Source organism: Podarcis filfolensis, assembly GCF_964270895.1.
Source record: "Podarcis filfolensis genome assembly, chromosome: 11".
NCBI classification, from domain to species: Eukaryota; Metazoa; Chordata; class Lepidosauria; order Squamata; family Lacertidae; genus Podarcis; species Podarcis filfolensis.
In genome coordinates this window covers 10,288,142-10,312,260 of record NC_139613.1, presented here as the reverse complement: position 1 = coordinate 10,312,260, position 24,119 = coordinate 10,288,142, and the positions used below count along the sequence as shown (strand labels likewise).

General features: G+C 40.1%; 2 protein-coding genes across 11 annotated transcripts in view; one reads left to right on the top strand and one right to left on the bottom strand.

The window, feature by feature from the left end:
• The window catches only part of DYM (dymeclin), a 172,146-nt gene that overhangs the window by 15,846 nt on the left and 132,181 nt on the right, over window positions 1–24,119 (top strand). For all 10 annotated transcript variants that reach the window (XR_014539542.1, XM_083575620.1, XM_083575622.1 and 7 more), the window contains exons 4-7: window positions 12,588–12,640; window positions 14,129–14,222; window positions 16,657–16,790; window positions 21,607–21,679. Coding sequence is in view for 9 of the 10 variants with exons in the window: in XM_083575620.1 (XP_083431746.1) it covers window positions 12,588–12,640; window positions 14,129–14,222; window positions 16,657–16,790; window positions 21,607–21,679 (354 nt within the window). In the remaining variant the exon portion in view is untranslated. The remainder of the gene's footprint in view (window positions 1–12,587; window positions 12,641–14,128; window positions 14,223–16,656; window positions 16,791–21,606; window positions 21,680–24,119) is intronic.
• The window catches only part of LOC310744435 (uncharacterized protein), a 399,988-nt gene that overhangs the window by 305,702 nt on the left and 70,167 nt on the right, over window positions 1–24,119 (bottom strand). The window lies entirely within an intron of this gene.

Genomic DNA, 24,119 nt, shown 5'->3' with positions numbered 1-24,119 from the left:
GTGTGTGCTAAGTGCCTTTCCTTCATTCAGCTACTTGCTTGTTGGGGTGCTTGCCCCTCTCCTCTCTAGCACCTATACTTTTGTGGTCTGGTACAGGCAGCAGCCATTTTCGGTGTGCCCAATTGACATGTGATCGCCGATGCATGGGTCCTTTTGGGAGAAGACAAAATGGGCCATGGGAGCCAGGAATGGAACCCCTGCATGAAATGGTCACCTCCTGTATTTGTATCTTGGGGGGGTTAAGGCTACTCCTATGGGCAAGGAAGTAATAAAACCCTTCAGCATGTATATTTCAATGAGCCTTCAACCTGCTTTTATCAAAATAACATACTGTTTCAAACATGTGAGCACATTTTTCTATTTGTACTCTTTCAAAATGCGTTTTGGACTGTGTTCCCACTCTGTTTGGTCATGGCTATTTTTTACCTGCTGTTCCCTCACCCATCTGCTAGGTTGGCCTAATACGTAGCCTATTTTTTCTAAAAAATAGTGGAGCTGTATCTGTGGGTGTATATGCACTTGTTCAGATACCCTGACAGGCAGCATGAAGAAAAACTGAAATGAATGTTCAGGGACTCAGCTATGCAGCTGCGAATAAAACGTTTTGAATGTGTTGTAAATTGCAATATACAGTTGTGACACTAGATGACAACTGTGAGCTATAGCAAAATGATTTTAACAAAAAACATTTTCACATTTTTAACGTGTGTAGATTCCACTCAAGTCACCGTTTGTAGTGTTCCTTTTTGTTATTGTTAACATGTCAGTTCTGCTATTGTGTGTAATTGTTAAAACAGGTGTGGTTTTAAAACTATTTTAGTGGCCTTATCTAGATGGGTATGTGGGGAGAGGAAACTGGTATGTACAATGTGGTATGTCTAAATAAAATATCATTTGAAAGCTTTTCACAATCTTCCCTCCATAAAGCAATTCTTTGTGTGAGTGGTCCTGTACAAGCTGAGGGGTACATCTCTCTTCCCTGATCCATGGTTAATTGCCCTTGGTCTATGGGAGCTAGGTGAAGTTCACAATCAGTACAAGTGTGACTAATGAACAAAAATATTCATATGCATTTCCTTTATGTGGCTTTGATGATAATCTGTGGTCCCGCAGATGTTGTTGGAACATACCTCCCATTGCCCCTGAATATTGGGTATGCTGGCTGGAGTAACGAGTGTTGAAATGCGACAATATTTGGTGGGCCACAGGTTTCCCATTCCTTCCTTAATCCTTCCTATCCTCACTGGTTGCCCTGCCTTTCCCTACTGAATGCTGTTTTGTTCAGTTTGGCCCTCCTTTAATAAGTTGGAAACCATCTCCTTCTATTGTCTTTTTCACTTCTCCATCTCCCACCGTGGAAAAAAAAAACATTCTTCCCTATCCCTAACTAGTCAGTCATTCTGTGCTCTAATCATAGGTAAGCACTTCCTTCATAAGTAACTTGTTTATTTCTTATTGTTTGTTTAAGGGAACATTGATCCTAGCATCCTTGCCATTTGTCTTGGAGAGACCCAAGTGTGCAGAAACAACAGTGATATTAGTAATATTCGCTATTGAGTCTTGTAGTATAGATGGAAATGGTTCTGGTTCCTTAGCTTTGTAGCAGTAGGAATCTTGGTGCAGGCTTTACCTTGACATACCTAGCAGGTGTAAACTTGTTGAAACCTTTGCTCCAGAGTCCTTCACTTCAACCTGGAGAATGTGGTTTAAACCTGCAAGGCAGGGTGAATTTTCTATGTCAAGCTTGTAAATGTTTCTTGACTTAATTTAACATCACTTTGACTGTGTAGTCACTTATTATTGCCAGTGTTGTGAAACAATTAAAATTAAGTAGCTGTGTGAGATAATTATCATGGATTGTGCAAAGTTTTCCCAAGAGTATCATTGAAAGCCCATCAGTTAAAACTAAGATTACTGTTGATAAGTATCATTCCTTTTTTTAAAAAAAGTAGGGAATATATGCATCATTTATGGAAAATGTCTTTTTCTCCCATCATCTTTGGTGAACAATGGTTAGCACACTGCAGATGCGTACTGAGTACTAGCTGTTCCTTGAAGAATTAATTCAGGGTATTGGTTCCTGACTTCATACTGATGCTTGTAACATTCATTGTTCACTTCTGAGCATTTGATCTTACATGTAACACCAACATATCTTTAATATTCTGTGAAACACAATGCTTTTCAGTGCAGCCAGTTCTCATATTCAGTTGCCAATCATCTAAGTATAAATATGGATTTGCATGTCTGAGCCAACCCTGAGGCACATCAAGTCTTCCTTTGATATGCTAACTGTCTTTCATCCCATGGTAGATAGGTAGGCAGGATTTTTTCAACCTCACAAGCTATTTTTCAGACACCTATTTTTTTTCTTGGAGTATGACTGTGGATCCTTGGTTTGTAACTAATTTTTACAGGGACCATATTTTCTTCTGAGCAAGTGTTTGAAGAACCAGTAACATTGGTTGCTTCCGCATCAGCCCAAAATGAGGCAAAGAGCTCCTTAACCCTGTCCAAAGTGTGAGCAGCAAGAGATGCTGGGGTGAACAGGTTAAAATTGTCCTCACCAGAGACCAATAGAATCTTAATGAATTCATGAAAACTTGGGTGGGATGGGGGTTCTAGTAGGTAGAGCAAGTGACCCTGTTGAAGCCCTTGGTATATCAGGTAAGTAAGGCCAAAGAAACAGGCTGGATGGCTGCTGTAGTGCAGGTGAAAGATGTGCTGTGAAGCTGACTAAGCGCATCTGACAACATAACTGTGCCTACTGTGTTATGGTGAGGGCAGTGAAAAAGACCCACTTCCTTGCCTCTATTGCATCCTCAAGTGGCTGTCCAGTGGAACTTTTCAAATTGTCCAATGTCTGTTAACATCTACCCAGGACATGGAGTTTTAGACCCTCCATAACAGGGGTCAGCAACCTTTTTCAGCTGTGGGCCGGTCCACTGTCCCTCAGACCATGTGGTGGGCCGGACTATTTTTCTTTTTTTTGGGGGGGGGAAATGAACGAATTTCTATGCCCCACAAATAACCCAGAGATGCATTTTAAATAAAAGTGCACATTCTACTCATGTAAAAACACCAGCCAGGCCCCACAAATAACCCAAAGATGCATTTTAAATAAAAGGACACATTCTGCTCATGTAAAAACATGCTGATTCCTGGACCGTCTGCGGGCTGGATTTAGAAGGCGATTGGGTCTTATCCAGCCCCCGGGCCTTTAGGTTGCTTACCCCTGCTCCATAGCAATTTTGACACAACATCCACATTCACTGCAATCTGCAGTGAGCGGGCCAGTGCAAAAATTTGCTGCAGCATCTTGGGATCAGTTCAAGGTGCTGGTTTTGGTGTACAGCTTGGGACCAGGATATCTGAAAGGAGTGTTCGAAACTCAGATATATAAACTAGGCACCACATGCAGCCTTCAGCCTAGGTTACGGTCAAAGCAACGCTACCTGAAAGATAGTCTTACCCCTTATATAACCCAATTGATCACTGCACTTTGTAGGTGCAGGCTTTTGGAATTCCCTCCTGTGAAATTTTAAACAGATACCCTCTCTGTTGTCTTTTCAGCACCTACCAAGACCAAGCATTTTAAGTGGATAACTTTCCCATTCTGCCAACTGTATTGGAATTGCTTTTAGATGTTTCATTTGTAGATGTTTCAGTTGTTTCCTTGTTTGTGTGCTTGCTTGTGTGATAATATAATAGACATTTCAGTTGGCCGCTGCCACTTGTCTTTGTCTTAGCTTGCGCATAAGGGGAGGTTTGTGCTTAAGGCCTCATGGTGTTCACCCTGCAGATTAAAATGATTGAAAGAGACATAACCCATGTTTCATCTTGAGAGAAAGTGCCTGAGGTGCATATTGGTGTGTGTGTGGTCCTTTGGAGAAGGAGGTCCTGCTTGGCTGGATTTCGTTTTAAAAATTCCAGTTGCCTGTCCTTACTGTACATGCATGTGAGATAATCTAACATTTTATTAACACATTGCATTTTAAGCCCCAAATCAATGTTGTTTAAGTCTAGTTTAACAGAATCTACTGTATCTTTAAGTTCAAATTATTGAACAGCTATCGGTCTCCTAAGTGAACTTTTACTGCCTGTTAAATAGCAGGTCCTCCCCCAGGTTAGTTATTCAGAATCGGAAAGCAGTTTGAAGTCTAACAGTGCCACTCTGTGGGCTAACGAAAGGATCCATACTAGAAAAATGTGTTTCCATCTTGGTGTTCATTCATTCATTTTTTACTTGAGCAGGGCTTCCGTAGGGATTGTGGTGCAAAGCAAATGTAATAAATAGGTGGTGTTAGTGTTCCTGCTCCTGTGCCACTTCATGAATCTTGGCTGATGACATGCGTGTGCATTTTCTGTGCAAGTAGGTAGAATAGTTCATCTTCTGTCGCCTTAACAGAAAAATTATTTAGGGAATTTTTCCACCATTTGTGTTTATTCCCCCCCCCCTTCCAGAATGTAACTCTTACTGTTTATATGACAGTTGCCTCTGCATTTCCTTGGAAGGCTTGTCATAGCTTCCTGAACGACTTGTGTATTGACACCCTCTTGGAGGTCTTAGGTATATAGATTTCAGTAAAGGGAGAATGTTAAAATTATTCACTGGGACACCATCTTAGTTAAATTAGTGAAATACCTTTTTGTTAATGAGTACTCGGGTGAAATAAATAATAGTTAGTAGATGATTTTTTCAGTTACTCAACCTGGGAAATTGTGAAATAATTGAAAATGATACTGATGGATATAAAAGAATCTGGAAGGCGGTTGCATTTGTAAGATTCGGAAAGGAGTAAAGTCTTGTCATTATGAAGACAAAATAGTTATAGGTTGCAGCCGTCACACTCCAACATGTGCTGCTTTGGAGGGCAGGGGAAACAGGTATGTAGAGCCAGGCAACTGTCAGGGAATTATGGACCTTTAACCAGAGTTTAAAGCAGACTTGCAAAACCCTGCTAAGAGGAATCTGGCTACTGTTAATCATAGCTAGTTAGGGACGCGGGTGGCGCTGTGGGTAAAACCTCAGTGCCTAGGACTTGCCGATCGCATGGTCGGTGGTTCGAATCCCTGCGGCGGGGTGAGCTCCCGTCTTTCAGTCCCAGCTCCTGCCCACCTAGCAGTTTGAAAGCACCCCTAAGTGCAAGTAGATAAATAGGTACCGCTTTCTAGCAGGAAGGTAAACGGCGTTTCCGTGTGCTGCACTGGTGCTGGTTCGCCAGAGCAGCTTCGTCACGCTAGCCACGTGACCTGGAAGTGTCTCCGGACAGCGCTGGCCCCCGGCCTCTTAAGTGAGATGGGCACACAACCCTAGAGTCGGACACGACTGGCCCGTATGGGCAGGGGTACCTTTACCTTTAATCATAGCTAACATTAGTGCAGATACAATCCTAAATGTAAGGGGTGAATGACATTGTGTGATATAAGGGAACACGCAAACCTGCAGCCCTCTTATTTATTAAGCATGGTTAAGAAATTGACAGTCGTACATCTGCACAAAACCTATTCAGATTACCAGGCTACACCTGAAAACCTCCACTTCTCTTATTTCTAGTAATAGAATAGTACTGATAACTAGACTACAAGTGCTGCAGTTGGCAATTCTTGTCATTCTAACGATTTAGAAACTTCAAGATGGAGTTTGTTCAGACTTACCTTTCTAGAAATATATACAGTATAGATAAGGTGGAACCATATTTTTGGCATATTTTATACATTTATAAAGGTCCTTCTTTTTATTTGTTTCTCATCTTTTTCCTAATTTACTTGGTAAATATATTAATTGCATAAATATATTAATGTTTCTGCAAAAACATTATAAAAATGCGTAGGGTTTTTTTTTTTTAGTTTAGTTTCTAAATTGTGCTACCTCAGTTGTGCTACCTCTATGCCAATGAAAACAAAACAGTAAAACCGAACTGCATTGTGGTAATCATCTAATCTAGTGGAAGTATATCTTCTGCCAGCAGCAGGATGCACTTGGCTCATGACCAGAAAGTTGCCATCTTCTGTTCTACAGCGTTTAGTTCCCAGCCCTGTTACGTTACCCATGTGGGCGTACTGTACAGTTCTCATGAGTCAATTTCTCTTTAAAACAAGGTAGGCTGTTGTTACGGCTGTAAAACAGAGCACTCAGACCAAGGTCTTCAAAACTAGAGGTTATTGAAAGGCGAAGAGCACTTTGCATAGCTATATGGTTTTGAGCAACCATAAGCCCATCATGCCAGTTGAAGGCAACACTTTGTTTTCAAAAGGGAAAAAATAAAAATTTAAAAGCTTCTCATAGAAGCTTGTTAGCAGATCTGTAGCCGAAAAACATTCTGTGTCAGGAAGTGATATATCTTCATGACAAGCGGCCAGCTGGACTGCTTTAAAATGTGGGGGAAATTTGGGAAGTCCTGATTTTTCTGATTGAGAGAATTGTAAGGGGTGTAGATTGTGAAGCATTCGTTCTTCCTTTTTCCTCTTCTTACCATTTGTTTTTAATTATAGCTGTCTGTTCCTTGGACTGAGAAAAGGGACCACCTAGGAGATGAAGCTTTAACACTTCTTGCATGTAATCAATAGGATGCTTTGGACTTCTTAGCTTTGTATTAATAACCTGCCTCCACTGGCCCTGCTCTGCTTGCGTGTGTGAAGTTATATCTGGTCTATATTGTAGGTTGACTCGTACGCTTGTATGATAGGGCGCTGCTGAAACTATTAGTGGTGAGAATATTTGTCATGATCCTCAGGAGGCATTTCCAAGGCGTAAGGCACACTCCTAACTCGATTGACATACAATAAGATTGCATAAAGTTGTGACCCACCAAATGTACCCCTCAAGGTGTGCTTTGTGTCCTGCCAGGTGGCTAACAAATTGGGGGCAAACAGGAAAAACAGCACATTGAACCCCCAGGGGTCTTTGTTCAGCTTGGAGGATGGCAAGTTAGGGAAACCTTTCTAAGCAATTACATGGAATAACTTTGGATATAATTCCAGATTTAGAGCCAGCAATTTTTGTCTAATGTGACGTGTGTTTGTGGGGGGAGGGAGAATCCCTTCAGTGTGAAAAAGACAAAACAAAATGCAAAGAACCTGATATTTCAGTTATTTTGTTACACTTTTTTAACACATTAAATGTTTTACTATTAAGAACATTTTTAAGGTGTCAAATGCTTGTCAGTCACCCCATTATAATTGTGCTCATTGGCCAGAACTCTGGATGGTGGAAAGAGGTTGACTTCCCAACAAGTTGTATAGAGTACTGTCTGCCTGTTTTCCCTTGTATCTCAGCAAGCAAAAGAGCTAGAAACAGTATTTGTTGGGTTTTTGGTTTTAAGTTTAAGCGTTGAATCTTTGAGGGTAGGGGTCTTGAATATCCCTGGGGTTGGGCGTGTATAAATCTATAGAAATCATTACATATATTAAGAGTTTCAGAATGTAATGCTACATAAAAAATACTGTTTTACTTATTTTAATAAAATTATAGGGAAATGTGCATTCACTAAAACACTGGTGTGTTGCCTAATATAAGTGCCATTTGTGGCTATATGTGTGATTTAACAGGAGAGAATCATCAGGTGGGAACAATGGGTGATGTTGTGCCTGGTGACATTTCCCAGTAGATGTTCCTACCTCACCTGGGTTCATTCTGCAGTTGAATCTCAGATGGAAGGAAAATGACAAATAAAAATGGCTAGGGGGGATTTGAAGGAAATGGTTGGTGAGAAGGATCTTTTTGCTCTCCTGACCCCCATATTAATGTAACATGTAATTATTTATTGTGGGTGGCTGCTAGGCTCATGTTTGCACATAACACTAAGCTAAACCATAGCTAAGCATGAATGATATAGTGTACAAAATGAAAATAATGGCTTGTTCACTCCTTCCCTGATCTTGTTGCTGCTGCAGTATCCATAGCTAAACCATGATCAGGCTTAGTGTTATGTGCAAAATTAGGCATGTGGGTTCAAATTTAATTTAAATTTGTTCTAGTGTTTTAACTTTTGCATGTTTTAAAGTATGTTTGTGCATTTTTCTCAATCTTACTGTTTTACATTCTTCTAAATCGCTCTGAGGTTTTTGCAGTTTAACAATAAGCCAGTTTATTGAATCTTATCCCCATAATTCTTAATTTGACTTGAAGATGAGTGGGAAATCCAGAATTCCCGGAAATGACTTTGCTTTACATAATAATCCCCTGGAGAGATTGGGGCTCTAAAAGTGAGAAAATCTAAAAGTGAAGAGAAAATCTTCTCTAAAAGTGAGAAATCCCTTTGACAACATGTGGGGAGGATATATAACTATCCCATTTTTAATAGCAACACGAGCAAATACTTTAGTTTCAGGGTAGCTCTCAAGTGGATTTCTGCGGTAAGCGCAGTTTGACCTTCTCCAGATTTTGATTACACAAAGTGGGTGGCGAACAGCCTACTCTTAATTTTGGGAAGAAAGGAATTTCCAGAGCATCTCAGCACTGGTTTCTCCCTGATGTCCACTCCCCTTAAGCCATGGGTAGGCAAACTAAGGCCCGGGGGCCGGATCCGGCCTAATCACCTTCTAAATCTGGCCCGCAGATGGTCCGGAAATCAGCATGTTTTTACCTGAGCTTTGTCCTTTTATTTAAAATGCATCTCTGGGTTATTTGGGGGGGCCTGGCTGGTGTTTTTACATGAGCAGAATGTGTGCTTTTATTTAAAATGCATCTCTGGGTTATTTGTGGGGCATAGGAATTTGTTCATATTTTTTCCCTTTCAAAATATAATCCGGCCCCCCACAAGGTCTGAGGGACGGTGGACCGGCCCACTCCTGAAAAAGTTTGCTGACCCCTTCCCTAAGCCTTGTGTAAGGCTGAATGGCTCAGTGCAGTTACTTTAAATTTGGCATTTCAGCATGGCATTCAGCATGCTGAGATTCTTGGCTTTCAATTTCAAAAGCAAATTTCTAGGTTTGAAGGCGAGATTAAAAGTGTGCAAGGAAATGCCTGGTAGAATCTCAGAAGCCAGGTGAGGGCTGAGCAGCATCCCTGGTGTCCATGAACAGAGCTTCAATACCCTGCATGACTGTTTGCTTTTTACTAAGACTGGCAAAAGCAATATAAATTATGCAAAGTGATCAAATGTATGCAAATTCGGCTTTTTGAGGCACAAGACTTTGATTGTAATTCAAAAATAAATTAAACATCCCTCTCAAGATAGTGAGTAGCGCTCTGCTACCTGCCATCCTTATGTCTTGCCTGCAGTCTGTAATCGATAAGTTGTGGGAAGTAAATAATGTATAGACTGGGCTTCGAGCATAATATTCTATTAGGTTATGTGAAGTACAACTAGCTGGAGACTTAATAACAGTAGCAAAAATATTAATTGCCCCTGAAAGGTGTGCACAGAAAATTCTCATGGAAAAAGCTGGTTTAACAAAACACAATGTGATGCTGTGGTGTCCAGACTTCCCAAATGTGCACAGTTATTTGTATTTGAAACATTTTGGTCAACCTATATTAGTTATAAAAAACAAATAGTTAATATGTAATTGTTTTGGAGCTTTCTCACTCCTGGAGTAATTACGATATCATAAGAAAATAGAACATAAATTATATTTTTATATAATGCAATAGATTAAAATTAATTAGAATATTAAAATTACCTTGCAAATATAAGCAACCCCTGATTTGCTTGGGGCTTGCATGACGGTGGAGCGTGCATAAGCCATACCTCATTACACCCTGCCTCCATTACTCCCCCTTTCCAGCCACTTTCAGGTCACCGCAATGCACACGTGTACAGTCACACATCAGCTGGATGTGAGTAAATCAGTCGATGCCTGATTTTTGTGTGTGTGTGTTTGCATATTGTTAAATAAGTATAAAAAGTGTAGTATAATAACTTTTTTCAGGTGGTGAATAAACATATGTATCCATTCCATTGGTTTGGGGTTTCTACCATGTGTCCATACATCTTTAAAAGCTGCATCGTATACTTTTGCAGTGTGTGCAGAAGTACTTGAATTCTTACTTTTTAGGGCAGAACTAATTTTCATTTTTTTAAAAAACCCCAAATCTAAGGTGGTCATTCTCCACAAGCATATTTCCTCTTATGAGCATTTCTGCAGGCCTTTGATTTTAAGCCTGTGCGCAGGCCTTGTGCTGTTCTTAATTTATATACAGGCCCTAGATCTTGAGGGGCTGTACTTTTGCATGTCTCTAGAAGTGCTAGGTACACAGAGGCAAGCTTTAGTAGAATGAGCCATGCTTCTAGTCACCCATACGGTGGCATTTATGTATTTAAATGCCTTCCAGATGTTCCTTGGTCCTACAGGGAAGTAGGGGCATCTGTTTTAAAAGTTTACATCAAAGCCTCCTGATGAAACCTGGGCATAGACCTGGGATATATTTATGTCTTATGCTTTTGTTGTACATTTTTAAAGTAATTGTTTGTTTAGTTACAGATAGGTAGCCGTGTTGGTCTGCCATAGTCAAAACAAAACAAAAAAATTTTCTTCCAGTAGCACCTTAAAGACCAACTAAGTTAGTTCTTGGTATGAGCTTTCGTGTGCATGCAGATGTGTATCTGAAGAAGTGTGCATGCACACGAAAGCTCATACCAAGAACTAACTTAGTTGGTCTTTAAGGTGCTACTGGAAGAAAAATGTAATTTATTTATTTATTTATTTATTTTTGTTTGTTTAGCGTTCTTGTGAGCTGCTTTATTTGTGGGCATTATTTGGAAAAGCAACATCTAAATAAACTTGATGATTGTAGTTGTGATCAGTTCAATCCCTTGATCAGGGTCACTGTTGGATTATTGTGGAATGCAGAAATCTGTGAGGGAAGAGGGAAAGACACAGTAATAATGCAACCACCATTTTTTATTCAGACACATATAGTTGCAAGATGACCTTGGATCAAGCTCGACTTTAGTCACAGACTCACTGAGTGATATTGAAACACTTGTGTGTTCATAGATTTGTCCATTGGACATATTTGGAGACAGCCCTATGGTCACAATTGTGCTCACTTACTATCCTTACTAGTATTCAGCTTATATGTACTGAGGATATGATTCAACACTGGAGGCGCATCAGTGGGGGCAGTTCTAAGTGATGTTGATGTGCGATTTCCCCACTACACATTGTTTGTGCATCTACAGTAGGGATGTTGAACCTGTGGCCCTCCAGATGATGTTGGAGTTCAGTTTCCATCAGCCCAGACAGCACAACCAATTCACAGATATGACGGGCAACATCTGAAGGGACATAAATTACCCACCTGTATTTTTAGAGGGATAGCCTCTTACATTTCCACTAGTAAAACAGGGGTGGGCTGGGAAGCTTTCATGTAGATGTACCTTTAAAATTAGAATAGCGCCTTCAGTATAAAGGCGAAACTCTTCACAATTTAAACATTCTGGGTAAATGGTGATTTATAGCTATCAAATGTCAGTGAAACTGTTAACATGCTCTGACATTCTGGAAGCATAAGGTGAATTTGGATTACGGTACTTATCTCCCCTACAATGTATGGGCCCATGGAGAAGGTTCTGTTCTAAGTTCAGGTGATGTAACCGTGAGCTCCAACAGGTGCGGCCAGTATCTAACAGGAGCAAACTTTGGGTCCTGTATATACACAGAAAAGATGGCAAATGTTCCCTAAGAGTCAAAAGCTCAGGAGCTAGTGGCCTGTCATTTAATGTTATTCAGATGCAATTAGGTAGCCCAAGAAGACAAAGTAGTGTTTACATGACGTCATGAAGTCAATAGAATGCACATATTCTTGCTCACTTGCCTTACTGGCATGCTAGCTAGCCATTTCACCAAAGTAACAAGCTACCCATTGTTAGCTACTTTCTGCAGGCCTGGGATTCCAGTGTACAGTGGTACCTCAGGTTTAGTACTTAATTCATTCCGGAGGTCCGTTCTTAACCTGAAACTGTTCTTAACCTGAAGCACCACTTTAGCTAATGGGGCCTTCTGCTGCTGCCGCACCGCCGGAGCACAGTTTCTGTTCTCATCCTGAAGCAAAGTTCCTAACCTGAAGCACTATTTCTGGGTTAGTGGAGTCTGTAACCTGAAGCGTATGTAACCTGAGCTACCACTGTATGCTGTGGGGTTATTGTGATTGAGTAAATAATGTAGCACTTCCAAGGTTTTATTTATTTGGCCAAGAGTAAATATTCTCAAAGCAGACAACAGTGAAATACAACACAATAAAACCAGTAACCATGCTAATGCAACAACATCCAGCCCCTAACAGCTACAACAAAAACCACCAGCAGAATAATAATAAAAAATAAAAAGCTAGGAAAAAAGCAGTTCAAAACATGTGAGTCTTTAGCTGGCGTCAAAGAGGCATTGGGTGGTTTTTAGTTTGCATTGTGCTATATAGTACTATAATTCATGGTTTTTTCATTGTGTTTATATTTTTATTTTCACTTACTCTTGTGTTTTTGATCGGAGGAGGTCTAAGAATGCAGCGCATAAGAACAATATGTTTCATAGTAACAGATGTTAGTTGCTTTCCTTTTTTAAATTTATTATTATGTCTTATTAATTACCAGAATTGGCAAGCTCAGGGTGTTGGCTCTAATCAATTTTTCTTTTTTCTTCAGTGACGAATTAAAGCTTTTGGAAGAAGCTGCTGTCTCGGTCTGCAAGTCTTTAGGTAAGAGGCTATTTTGATTATGGTATTTATTTCCATGTTCTTCGTACTGTCAATGTTCCTAGTAAATCGCACTGCTCTATATAAACCTTTATATCTGTGGTACATTTAATATCTCCCATCTGTGCTCTGTACATGGGTTTTTTAAAACCTCTCTTCACTCCCAAGGGTATATGAAGACATATTGTGCCCGCATGTGCTGTTTGAACATAAAGTTTTCACAGGTTTTTGCTTTATTTTGTGTTCTGTCACAGGAAGTGGCTTGGGTACAGCTTTATTAATAAGTAGTAGAACAGGTTGTTTTTCATCCCCTTTTTTAAAAAAGAAAAGGATTTAAAAGCACTGTTTTCAAAGGAGAATATGTGTGGGAGATAAAGCAGAGGCGGAATACATAAAATTTGCAATCAGTGTTAGCTGCCTTTTTTGAAATTGTGATGTTTGATCCTGTCTAGAACATCTTTTGAATTTAAGAAGTGTCTTGACCAATCAGAGTAGGCATACTGGAAATATTAATTATGAATTTAGAAATTTCTGTCCTGCCACATGGCTTCAAAGAGCTCTTAGACTGGCTTATAATATAGATTCTGTTTAACCGTCATGGCTACTAGCTGGACATTGCAAAACTGGATATTATGGGAGACACCCCAAATGGCAAATCTGTTTTAAATTCTCCCCTCCCTCTTTAGAACAGTTAGGAACTACTTATGTTATGATGCTTCCTTACCCCTCTATTCACATCATGGGTCACCACTTGAAGTTGTAGAAAAATGCACAACAGCATGATCTCACAGTTTGAGAGTTTACAATATTTTAAAGTGGTTGTAACCTGCCCAAATTTTACCTGCAGTTCATAAATTTAACATATTGATGATGATAAAGATGATAAACGTTACAGCTGGGGTAGGGACAACAATTAAGTAAGAAATGCTGGTTCGACTTTGTGGCCTCTGTGCTGTCTCACATATAGATTCTGTGGAAACTTCTAAATTTGGGCTAGATTTAGACGAACGGCCTGTAGCACCCTCCATGCGTTTGCATAAAGTGGTGTAATGCTCTGCTTCCACTTAGTACAAATCTTGAAGCATCTCTTTTCATAGGCACCATTTATGCCCCCTAATATCTAGTTCCATGAAGCCATTGAAGAACACTTAACAATTTGAATTCTAAGGAATTTTATGAATACTTGTGGCAGGCATATGTGGGAGGCTACACCTGAAAGTTCTGCCATGATCACATTACATGGGCTCTCCAAAAAGGTTGCCCCAAAAGCCTGTATTGGCCCTGATCTCCAACTCATGGCCATGGCTCCCTTGCTTGCTTACCCTTCAGATACTGGATTTTGCCCCTATGCAATTTGATTCTAAGCACATTCGTTAGGAAGTAGGTGCCACTGGGTTCAGTTTGGCTCATTCCTAGGTCAAGTAAGTGTACATAGGATCACAGCTGTAATGTTTGAACCTGAAGTGTAACCTGTACAATTCTTCCTCCTAGTGGAGAATAATCCTCGAACAGGAAATCTAACAGCGCTGATTAAAGTCTTCCTTTCTAGAACCAAAGAGTTAAAAATTTCAGCAGAATGTCAAAAGTAAGTGCAGCATGTTTGTGGGTTTTGTTCACCTTTGCTTCACCAGCCTGAGTACGCACTAGGGAGCCAGCTGGTAAATTTTATTGTACTCAGAAATCAGCAATGTGACTGGCATACTACCCATCCAGGGTGCATAGCTAACTGCAAGTCTGGTTTTGAGTATTTCTAATAAACTGAAACTTTCGTGTCAATAAATGTTGTACGCTGTGGGTTCTGAGACCTTGTAGACAGCAGTCCTGGCTAAATAGATCAGGTCCCATTCAGACCTACACAATTGTAACATGAAGGAAGATAGATTGGTAGAAAGTTATTCCCTTTTTATCCATGAGTGTGCAGAATCACTGAATCTTCCTATTAGGTAGATTTTTCAGAAAGAAAAAGGCCTTCTGACAAATAATGGATTTCCCCCATTGTGAATAGTTAGCTAAAAGTAGATTTGTTATATAGGTATCACACATCTATACCAGTTTTGAAGAATTCGAAAAATGGGAGATCTGAATAGCACACAGACTATTTTTGTGCAGATAGAACAGACCTTGATAGGGTAATCAAGGAATACGCAATCTACATTTCAGTCTGTGCTGGAAATAGTCTGGGAGCTGTTCAGATTTCCCATTACCTTAGGGATCCCTATCTCATGTTTATAGTGGGTTTATTATGAAATTTCACCAGAGTACTGTATCTTGATTTATGACCATTTCCTCACTTGCATGTCACTTTAAACCATAGTTAAACTAAACTCTGGTTTAAATGCGAACAGGTACACTGCTGAAATGGTGGGCCCTTTGCTCTTCCCTTACTCCTGCTGGGAAACCAACCACATTCTAGTTTAGTGTTGTGTCTGAACCCAGACTTGTGGTTTGTTTCTTGCCAGACAAACCATGAGTGGTAAGCAAGAACAAAGTCGTGGTCTGCTTGGAGAGAAACAAGCAATGAGCCCAGTTTTGGACGTAATGCTGAGCCAGACTATGTCTTAGTTCCTGGCAATGCAGAAGCAGCAGGAGTGGTGCAGCAGTGAAGCACCTGCGATTTCAGCAGCTTGGATGAAAATGCTGCATTTGAATGTGATGTGCATACCAAACCAATTAAGTTTTGCCCTCTGTTTTTTGGTCTCCCTTCAGCAGGTCATGCTAACTAGTTTGCAATGCATCCTGACATCAGTAGCTGAAAAGGTCAGACAGTCGTTTTGCATTGTGTAACTAGCCCATGGCGCTGCCTTCTGTTTTTATTGGCTGCTGTCTGGCTCAGTCTGCTGGCAAGGCCCATGAAGTTGAGCAACACGACATGGTTGCCGACATAATGGTGGATTGTAGAATGTAGGCTGCTTGAACGATACCCACCTCAACTTTATACAAACGTCTTCTTGCGAGTACTATGTGTCCTGTAACATCAATAGAAGCTGAAGTTACACTCAGGGAGATATTTTGGGGTTGCAGATATAGTCAGCAAGGTATCCTGTGCCCTAGATGTCTTCAATCTGATAACTTATTTCCAGTTAAACTGCTTTCATGTCTCATAATTGTGGGGATGAGGTATAATAATGTTGGAAAGCAGCGGTGTCTTAACAGACTTTGCTGCTTGTTGCACAAGAAATATTTGCTTGCATAAGGTTGTATTAATCCTTATACTCTGTGTACCCCTTACACAGAGTAGTGCTGTCCCAGTTTTTGCTGAGGGTGGGGAAGGGGAGACAATAAAAATGGCTTCCCAATGCTTCTTTCTTACATTTATAGTCTGTGACTCAAAATTCCTTGGAGCTTAGTGTTTAAGATAATGATTTAGCAATTATTTTATGTGCGTGTTTTTTCCATCTACAATGTAGCAATCGCTTCTAATGTTGTGCCACCAGCTGTCTGGTTTGCAAAATAAACATTTGTTTTTCAGCTTAAGTGATTATTTTTAGGAGTATTTACAAACCAGCTTGATGAAGCTTTGCAGTTAAACCTCAATTTGTCTTAAATCCTGGGCATTATCTCTTGAATACACTACATTAGGATAGGATAGAAAATGTGAAATTCCATTTCCCCCGTTTTCTCCATCAAAATGGAATTTCTTGCATTGCTGAAAAGTGCTTCATTCTAACATTTCATTATGCAACTGGTGTAGAGATTTTTATTTTGAGCAGAAAGGAAGAAGTTCAAGGTACAGACATATCTAGAAACTAAATAGGACAGGAAAGACCTGAGACTGAACCGAACTCATGTTATATACAATAGTGATTCTTAGTATGAATATTGTTATTCTTCGTGTCTGTTCAAATATATCTATCTATCACCCTTTTATTGCATATTTTTGGCTCACACAATACCTTAGTTTTAATTCATACAAGGTGGCCTACAGGAGCAGTCCTTGGCTTGCTGTAAAGCAATTCTTATAACCAAAATTCTTGATGTGTTTGAGGTATGTACCATTGAATTTTCTGTTTCTCTTCTAGCCACCTCTTTATCTGGCAGACTCACAATGCCCTGTTCATTATTTGCTGCTTGCTCAAAGTGTTGATCTGTCAAATGTCAGAAGAGGAGTTGCAAGTTCATTTCACCTACGAGGAAAAAACACCAGGCTCTTATGGTAAATGTTTAACAATTTTAAGGGAACAAATGGCATCTCGCATATGCCGAAGACTTCTGCTAAAATCTGTCATAAAATATGTCACAACACAGTAGATGTTGGGAAGATAAGATGGATCTATAGACTTTACTGAAGATAGCCATCTGTGTTTTTCTAGTAGTAGTAGTAAAGTTTGCAGGAACGGGATGGAAGAGAGTGACAACTTGGACTGAAATAGCTGCAGAGCCTTGTGAAAACTTTAATTACATGGTAGAAACCTGGCTGCATGAAATACCTACTTCTAACTTAGACAAAGTTATAAACATTACATCATAATATAGCAGACGGGAAAATGGGGCTGCATGGGCCTCTCCATCTTGTTAGCTGGGAGATCAGCTCCATCAACCTTCTCCTTTCCTTGAGCTTTTTCCATTCCACCTGGTCATTACAAGAACTTTTGCAACTAAGAAACGATGTCAAGTGCTGTGTGCTTTTTTCATCCTTTCTTCCAGTCTCTCTTTTTTCCTACCAAGAGCCACAGTTGATCTGGAACTCTGCACATGCTCAAGGTCTTGCCCTATGAGTATGTGCTTGGTATGTCTTTGCTCTGAACAAAAGTCATGGTGATAGTGCAAACCAAGAATAAGTTAAGCTGAAGCCCGGTATCGTTTTATTAGGGTAAGCCACAGTTGTTACCACCAAGATCCTCCCCAGGGTGGCTGCTGAAGAGGGGAATAACTGATATGTGTAATGAATCATATATGGGTACACTTAATTTGTCCCCTGGAACCAGTGTTGTATCTAATGCAGGTATACCTCTAATTTGGTCAGTAGTTGTTTCTTCTGAGTAAAACAGAGTAACTAAGGTGAGGACCCTTGTTTGCATTTCCTGAGAAATAAAAACCCAATTTCTGCAGCAGGCGTAGTAAGACCTCTTAAAGCATGATCTGATTGGCTGAGGCTCCTTTCATTATTCTGTGACAAATTAGTGATGGGAAAACATAATTGTTATGGCTAATGTCAATTCTCTCACTCTCTTTTGTCATATTCCTTCTACCCAGCCCTGTCCTTAATGAGGTCCCCCTCTATGTCAGAGCCCACGTTTGTTAATATGTCCCTTTCCTATAATTGTGAACACCTTGGTCCCTGACTTGTTTAGTCTTATGGGTTTGATGCTGGCCAGGCTGCTGCATGTCACTCTTTTCCAAGTTTTCTTCAACCCTGTTGACCACTATGGAAATAAGGGTTTTTCTTTTCATAGCTCTGCCTTTCACCTCCTTTGCTTCCCCTTTTCATTCCTTGTCTCTAAGCAATACTTGTTCTTTCCAAGGTAATCCTGTTCCTTGCAATAACATTTGTGGTGGGCAGTCATGTCCAGGAAGGATCCTTAAATTAATAGTTCTGTGCACACAAGTGTAAGATGACACGTGTATGTGTGTGAGAGACATGAGCAGATCTGAGATCATTTTTCGTGTCTTACCTTTAAGATTCTATGCCTGTGGGTAAAGCCTTATCTTAATACAGGCTTAATAAGACAGGGCCACTCTGGAAGCCCATTTTTGGCTTAAGAGCAGGGGAAAACACTGTAAATGCTTCTGGTGGCATAATCTGTGATATTACAAAAGCTCTACGACTACGTAATGTAGCTCAAGGCATTATATAGAAGTTACGAGAAAAAATGGCAACAGAAGCCAGGTTCTTACAATCCATGTACAACTTCCTGGTCTCTCCCCAACTGTGTGAAATTCAAAATCTCTGGAACTGTTGCCCGAGTAGCAGCCAGATTAGCTTTGTGGGACCAGATATGCACAAAGCTGAATTCTGCCACTAGCAGCTCTGCCATATGGAACACTTTTCTAGGGGGAAAGGTTCTAAGAGCCACCTTTCTCAGAATTGTCTTCCCCCTCAAACTGCGTGTTTCTAGCAGAGCCCAACATTCCTTACACATTAAGGGGAGAAAAAATAAACAGTGTTAGAGAATGATGCAGGATGCCATATGAGTTCTCTCTTCTAACTTCCTTTGCTTGATGAAGTGCGGTGTCATCAATATTTAATATTATTTTAAAGTATTTTTAACCTGCTCTGAAGCTAAAAAATCTAAGCTAAGATAGTCCCGGCCCTCAGACTTATAGTCAAAAATAATTGACACATAAGGGGAAAGGGATGAGAAGGGAAGAGGGCAGGAAAACAACTCAGATACTGATTTTTACAGTTCTTATAATTTACCAGCTGAAATCAGAAAGTTCATGTAGCCTGATGGAATGACTGCTACTTGGTGACAGTTGGGGGATGACTTATGCAGCTTGGTCTCAACAGAGGTGAGAAGTCTGGGGCTAGATCAGGATAGGGAACCTGTGGTCTTCCTAGTGTTGTTGAACTCCACTCACATCAACCCCAGCCATCATCGACCGTGGTCATGGATGATGAAAGTTCAAGTCCAGGAAACATCTGGCGGACTACAAGTTCCCCATCCCTGGGCTACGGGCCGCATGGTATTTTTGAATAGGGAAAAACGTTTTCCCTTATGTACCGTAAGCAGAATATATTGGAAACTAAGATTCCTATAGTATGTAGCACATCGTCTAATTATGCATTGAATTCTCAAAGAGCAGCTGTTTGGGATACCTCAAGCTTCTGGACCAGTTAAGCTCTCAGCTCTTTGTTCCCCCCATAAAACTCAGTGTAACTTTCTCTGCCCCACATGCTAGTTCTGAGTGTTCAGTATAATATTCCAAAGGTGAAAGACATCTTGGGCATTAAGTAAAGCACTACTAGTCATTAAGGAACATTATTGTTCTTTTATCAAGACCCTGACTGCACATTAGTATGTCAGACAAAACCTTAGAGCTGGTCCCATTCATGCTAATGAAGACAGCAAACTTTTTAGCAGTATGTTGGTTGAAGAAAGTGGCATTTAATTGCTTTGTTTAATAGACAGCATGACATCTTTAAAAAAGAAGGTGCTTGTGTGTGGTCTTGTTGGTTAGGAGCAGGGAACCAGAAGCCAGGAAATTGGAGTTCCTTCTTGGTGGTGATCTCTGCTTCACTGTGATCTTCTGCCAGCTGATTGTTTCCTGCTTTGGTTTACCCCTCTATAAAACTGAGATAATTTCCTCATTTGGAATGCTGAGACTTTAATGATGATGGCACATGATGTCCCTTTGTGCCAGTTCTGTGAACTCATGGTTTATAAAATTCTCTCAAAACATATGTATATTCGTGGATGCAAATGACTGACATGTCCCCAAGTAAACATAATGGAAGTGGGGGAAGATTCTTGTTGCCTTTGGACCCTATGAAAGCAATTACATTTTAAAGTCTTTGCTTAATGACTGTATTTCAGGAAAAAAAACCACTTCCCACTACTTATTTTCTCAGCTGTGCAATGCCGATAGTAATTTTGTGAGGAAGCACAAAATTGAAAGAATTGTTAATTGTGTCTCAGTTGGCCTGTTTTGCCCATTAAGGTAACTAAACTTGGTAGTCTTTAACCTTTTGAGATCCAGTGCCTTTAACCCCAAACAGAAACATAGGACCCACTTTAAATTTTGCTTTGTATATGTTGCTTCTCTTTCTTTCTTTCTCTCTCTCTCTCTCTCTCTCTCTCTCTCTCTCTCTCTCTGTTTTTCCTCTATTTATTGTTGACTTTCACTTCCTTTCTCTCATGCCATCTTTCTCTTACAAAATCTTAAGCAACAATGACAACCACAAGAAAGGGGCAACGATGCCACTGCTGCAACACATCTTTGGTTGGGGCTTGACTGCCAGTAGATGAATGAATGAATTGATCTATCTACAAATACAGTGCAATTCAGAAAACTTTCAGTGAAAATCACACTTTTATCTCTTGAATGCCAATTTATATTTTCTGCTTGCCCTCTCATTTCTCTTGAAATGCTCAAATGATGTTCAACTGAGGCAGGAGACATCTCTGCTATATATCTTAAAAGTTGGATGAGCTTCTCATGCCGCTCTAGATCTGTGGTTCTCCGTCTTTTAGAGTGCTGGGATTCAAAACATGAAACCATTACAGAACACAGCCCAAAAAAGCCTTGATATCTGTATAGCTTTAAAATTTATATGTAAGTATTACAATATTTAAGTCTGAAGAATTAAGCATAAATAATTATTGAGAACTAATGTGAACCAGTAACCAGAGTGTTGGTCTTGTAGATCAGAGTCTGAGGATGAGTTCAGCTGCTCCCATAGACAAGTTTGGGGCAAGTTAGGCTAGATTCCCTATTTTGTAGACTAGGAATAAAAGTCACCTGCTTTGGGTAGTTGTGAAAGGCAAGACACACAAGGGATTGCCGAATTGATCTGTCTTCTCAGTCTCTTCATTTCACCCCTCTTCTTTCCCCTCTCCTGTTCTTCTGTCTGCCTGTCCATCGGTTCCTTCCATTCTTTCATTGAGACATAATTCTACTGAAACACAGGATTCTAACCACCTTCCAGAGAAGCTAGAACTGCTGTCCTTTTAGTTTGTTCCCAGTAGTAAGAGTGAAAATCTGAAGGCTCAGTTTAATTTTGTACGAATTTCACAAGAAGCCCCCTCCCCCAAGATTTCAACATTACATTCTGGATTTTTAAAAGGCTTTTCATGAGGGGTACAGTGAGTTTGAACTTCAGTAAATGGGAATCAGGATGAAAATGACGAATTTTCTCTCAAGGAGGGAAAGCAGATCATTCTTATTCTTACTAGTAATTACATTTGTATACAGCCCTTCATCCAAAGACCACAGGGCAGATCACTACATAAAACTACAAAATGAGAACACAAAATAGATTGCTAATATCAAAATATCCAGCAATGGTACTTTTCTTTGTTTTCTTTCAGGATCAGAATGTGAAGACCTTATGGAAGAGTTACTGTGCTGCCTCATTCAGCTGATTGTTGAGATTCCTCTTTTGTAAGTAAGCTTCACGATAAAAGTTATGGAATGTCTGTTTCAGTTGCCTTCTGAGAAGATATAGTAAAATTACCAGCTAACAGTTTGCCAATTTTATAATAGTTCTACAAAAATAAAAATAAATGGTGACATTTCTTTTGGACCGACTGCTGTTTGAAATGCCAGGAGCAATCTTTTGGGTATTGGTGAAGGTGTGGCAATAGGTCAGTGTTGGGCAGCATGGTACCCCCATACCCTGCAGATGATGTGGACTACAACTGCTCACCATATCCAGCTTCCTTGAATGGGACTGGAGGTGATTGAATCTCCTTCATTGGGGTTTTTAAAGCAGAAGTTGGATGGCCGTCTGTCATGGATGCTTTAGTTGAGATTCCTGCACTGCGGGGGACTGGACTAAAGAACCCTTGAAGTCCCTTCCAACTCTACAATTCCTTGATTCTATCTTGAGCACTACTTGATGCAAAGCAGTAGAAAAGTTTTTCAAACCTAGCTTGCCTGCATATCAGAACTGGGATTGCTCTCTCTTTACTTATCCTGCTCTGAGAAGGGCTTGCTACATGGCTATGGTTTATAAATACGTTTAATTTAATTGCCATCTAGCCTTACTGGATGTGGTTAAGCAACCCCTCAGAAGCCAGGAAACAAAAATAGTTGCCTTAGCATTGGATTTCTAAAAAGGTTTAGCAAGTAATAATGGAAGCTCAGAGATCTCCCCTGTTGCCACATCATTCTGTAGCTCTCACCACCCACTCTGCCACAATCCTCTTTGCTTCCAGCTCTGTATCCACTTACTGCCTCAGTTGTGCACATTGTTGGTATCTCAGCACACTGTGTTTGTTTCTGCTTGCCGTGGGTGGAGGGGGGTGTTAAAAATATTTCAAAGTTGTATTGTTGCATTGCTTTCAAAGTTGCATATTTCTTTGCTTTCCTTTTGTACGTTCTTTATTCCAAATCTTTTGGTTTAAATTGGTGTTTTTTCTTCCTCTAAAGGGGGATTTGTTATGAGGCTATCTTAATTGGCCTTCCATTTAGCTACCTCCTTATTTTTATGTATTTGTACTGTCCAGCCCTGAAAAATGTCAGCAGAACTTGTTTTCTGTCTCTTTTAGATTAGCCGTTGAAGTTCATGTTTCTCTGTTGGAGCCTTTTCATTTTTCACATTGCTGATTTCTTTTTCACTTGGAATGAGGCTAGCCATTTAGTATCCCGATAAAGGCCCAGCTGTTTTCTTTGGAAGCCTCACTGTCATGAAACATGGTCCTGCCGTCATTATATTAATTCTTGGGCAGTTGCTGTCTAATGAATTTGTGGCATGATTTAGAGAAGTGATTCTGATGATGCAAAGAGGTATTGTTGGTACTTCCTGGAACACTGATACTTCTGTCTGGGGCAGATTAGAGGAAATGCTGAGAGGTGAAAGGATGGAGTAATAGATACACATTCATAAATCATTCTCTTTGTTGGAAGCCAGCGTGCGGCCGTATGGAGACGAGTGATAGCCGGTCACTCCATTTGAAAACAGTCTGAAACCACAGTCAAGCCCTATAAAAATCAATCACCAGGATGCAGAGTTGCATGCATCTAGTTCCAGGAGCCCAAAGGGCAGAAGATACACATTTCTTGAACAGCAGCAACCTCATCCCCTAAAAAATGTGGCATGGTAGTGAGAGACCTTTGAAATAAGTGTCCAAAGCAGTCTGTGATATGGAATGGAAGAAACAGCATCTTCCGTTAAGATACCTCACTGATGACTGAAGTGAGAATGACTTCTACACATGTCAGAGACCATTGAGGCTTTTATTTGTTTTTATTTATTATCTGTCCCTGCGATCTGGGTGAAGGTAATATTTAAAATGCCAGCCAGTCAAAATTATGACTGATTTTTATTTTATTCTTAAAAGAAAAGGTTGCTCAACACTTTAAAAACCCTTAAGGATGATGGGGAGTGGAAATGTTTAGAAAAAGTTTTGACCTTTTCAAATCTCACAACTGCTCTGCCTGCTTGGGTTAATGGGCATTAGTGGACCCCCTGCCGAATTATATATTTTTAAAGGGTGTCAAAACCTTGAACAGATGAAATTAAGCCTACAACTGCAAAAGCTGCTTTGGTATGTCATTAATAATATGACATATACACTAAATGATAGTGTAGCGCGATGTGAATGAAATGCAACAGACCTTAGGCCTGAATTCATCCCATGTTGCTGAAGGGAGGTGCTCAGAAGCTTTCATTTCCACTTCCAAGTGACAAAATGTGGTTAATGTTAACTGTGATTTGTTTGAAAAAGCCAGCTTGAAATCACGGTGTCTTATTTATTTCATGAAATTTATACACCGCTTGGTTGTATAAACAAAAACCTCAAAGGTGTTTACAAAAAGATAAAACAAGAAAATAAAGACAAATTTACAATACTTTAAAAGCAGAAGTGAAAGCTTCTGA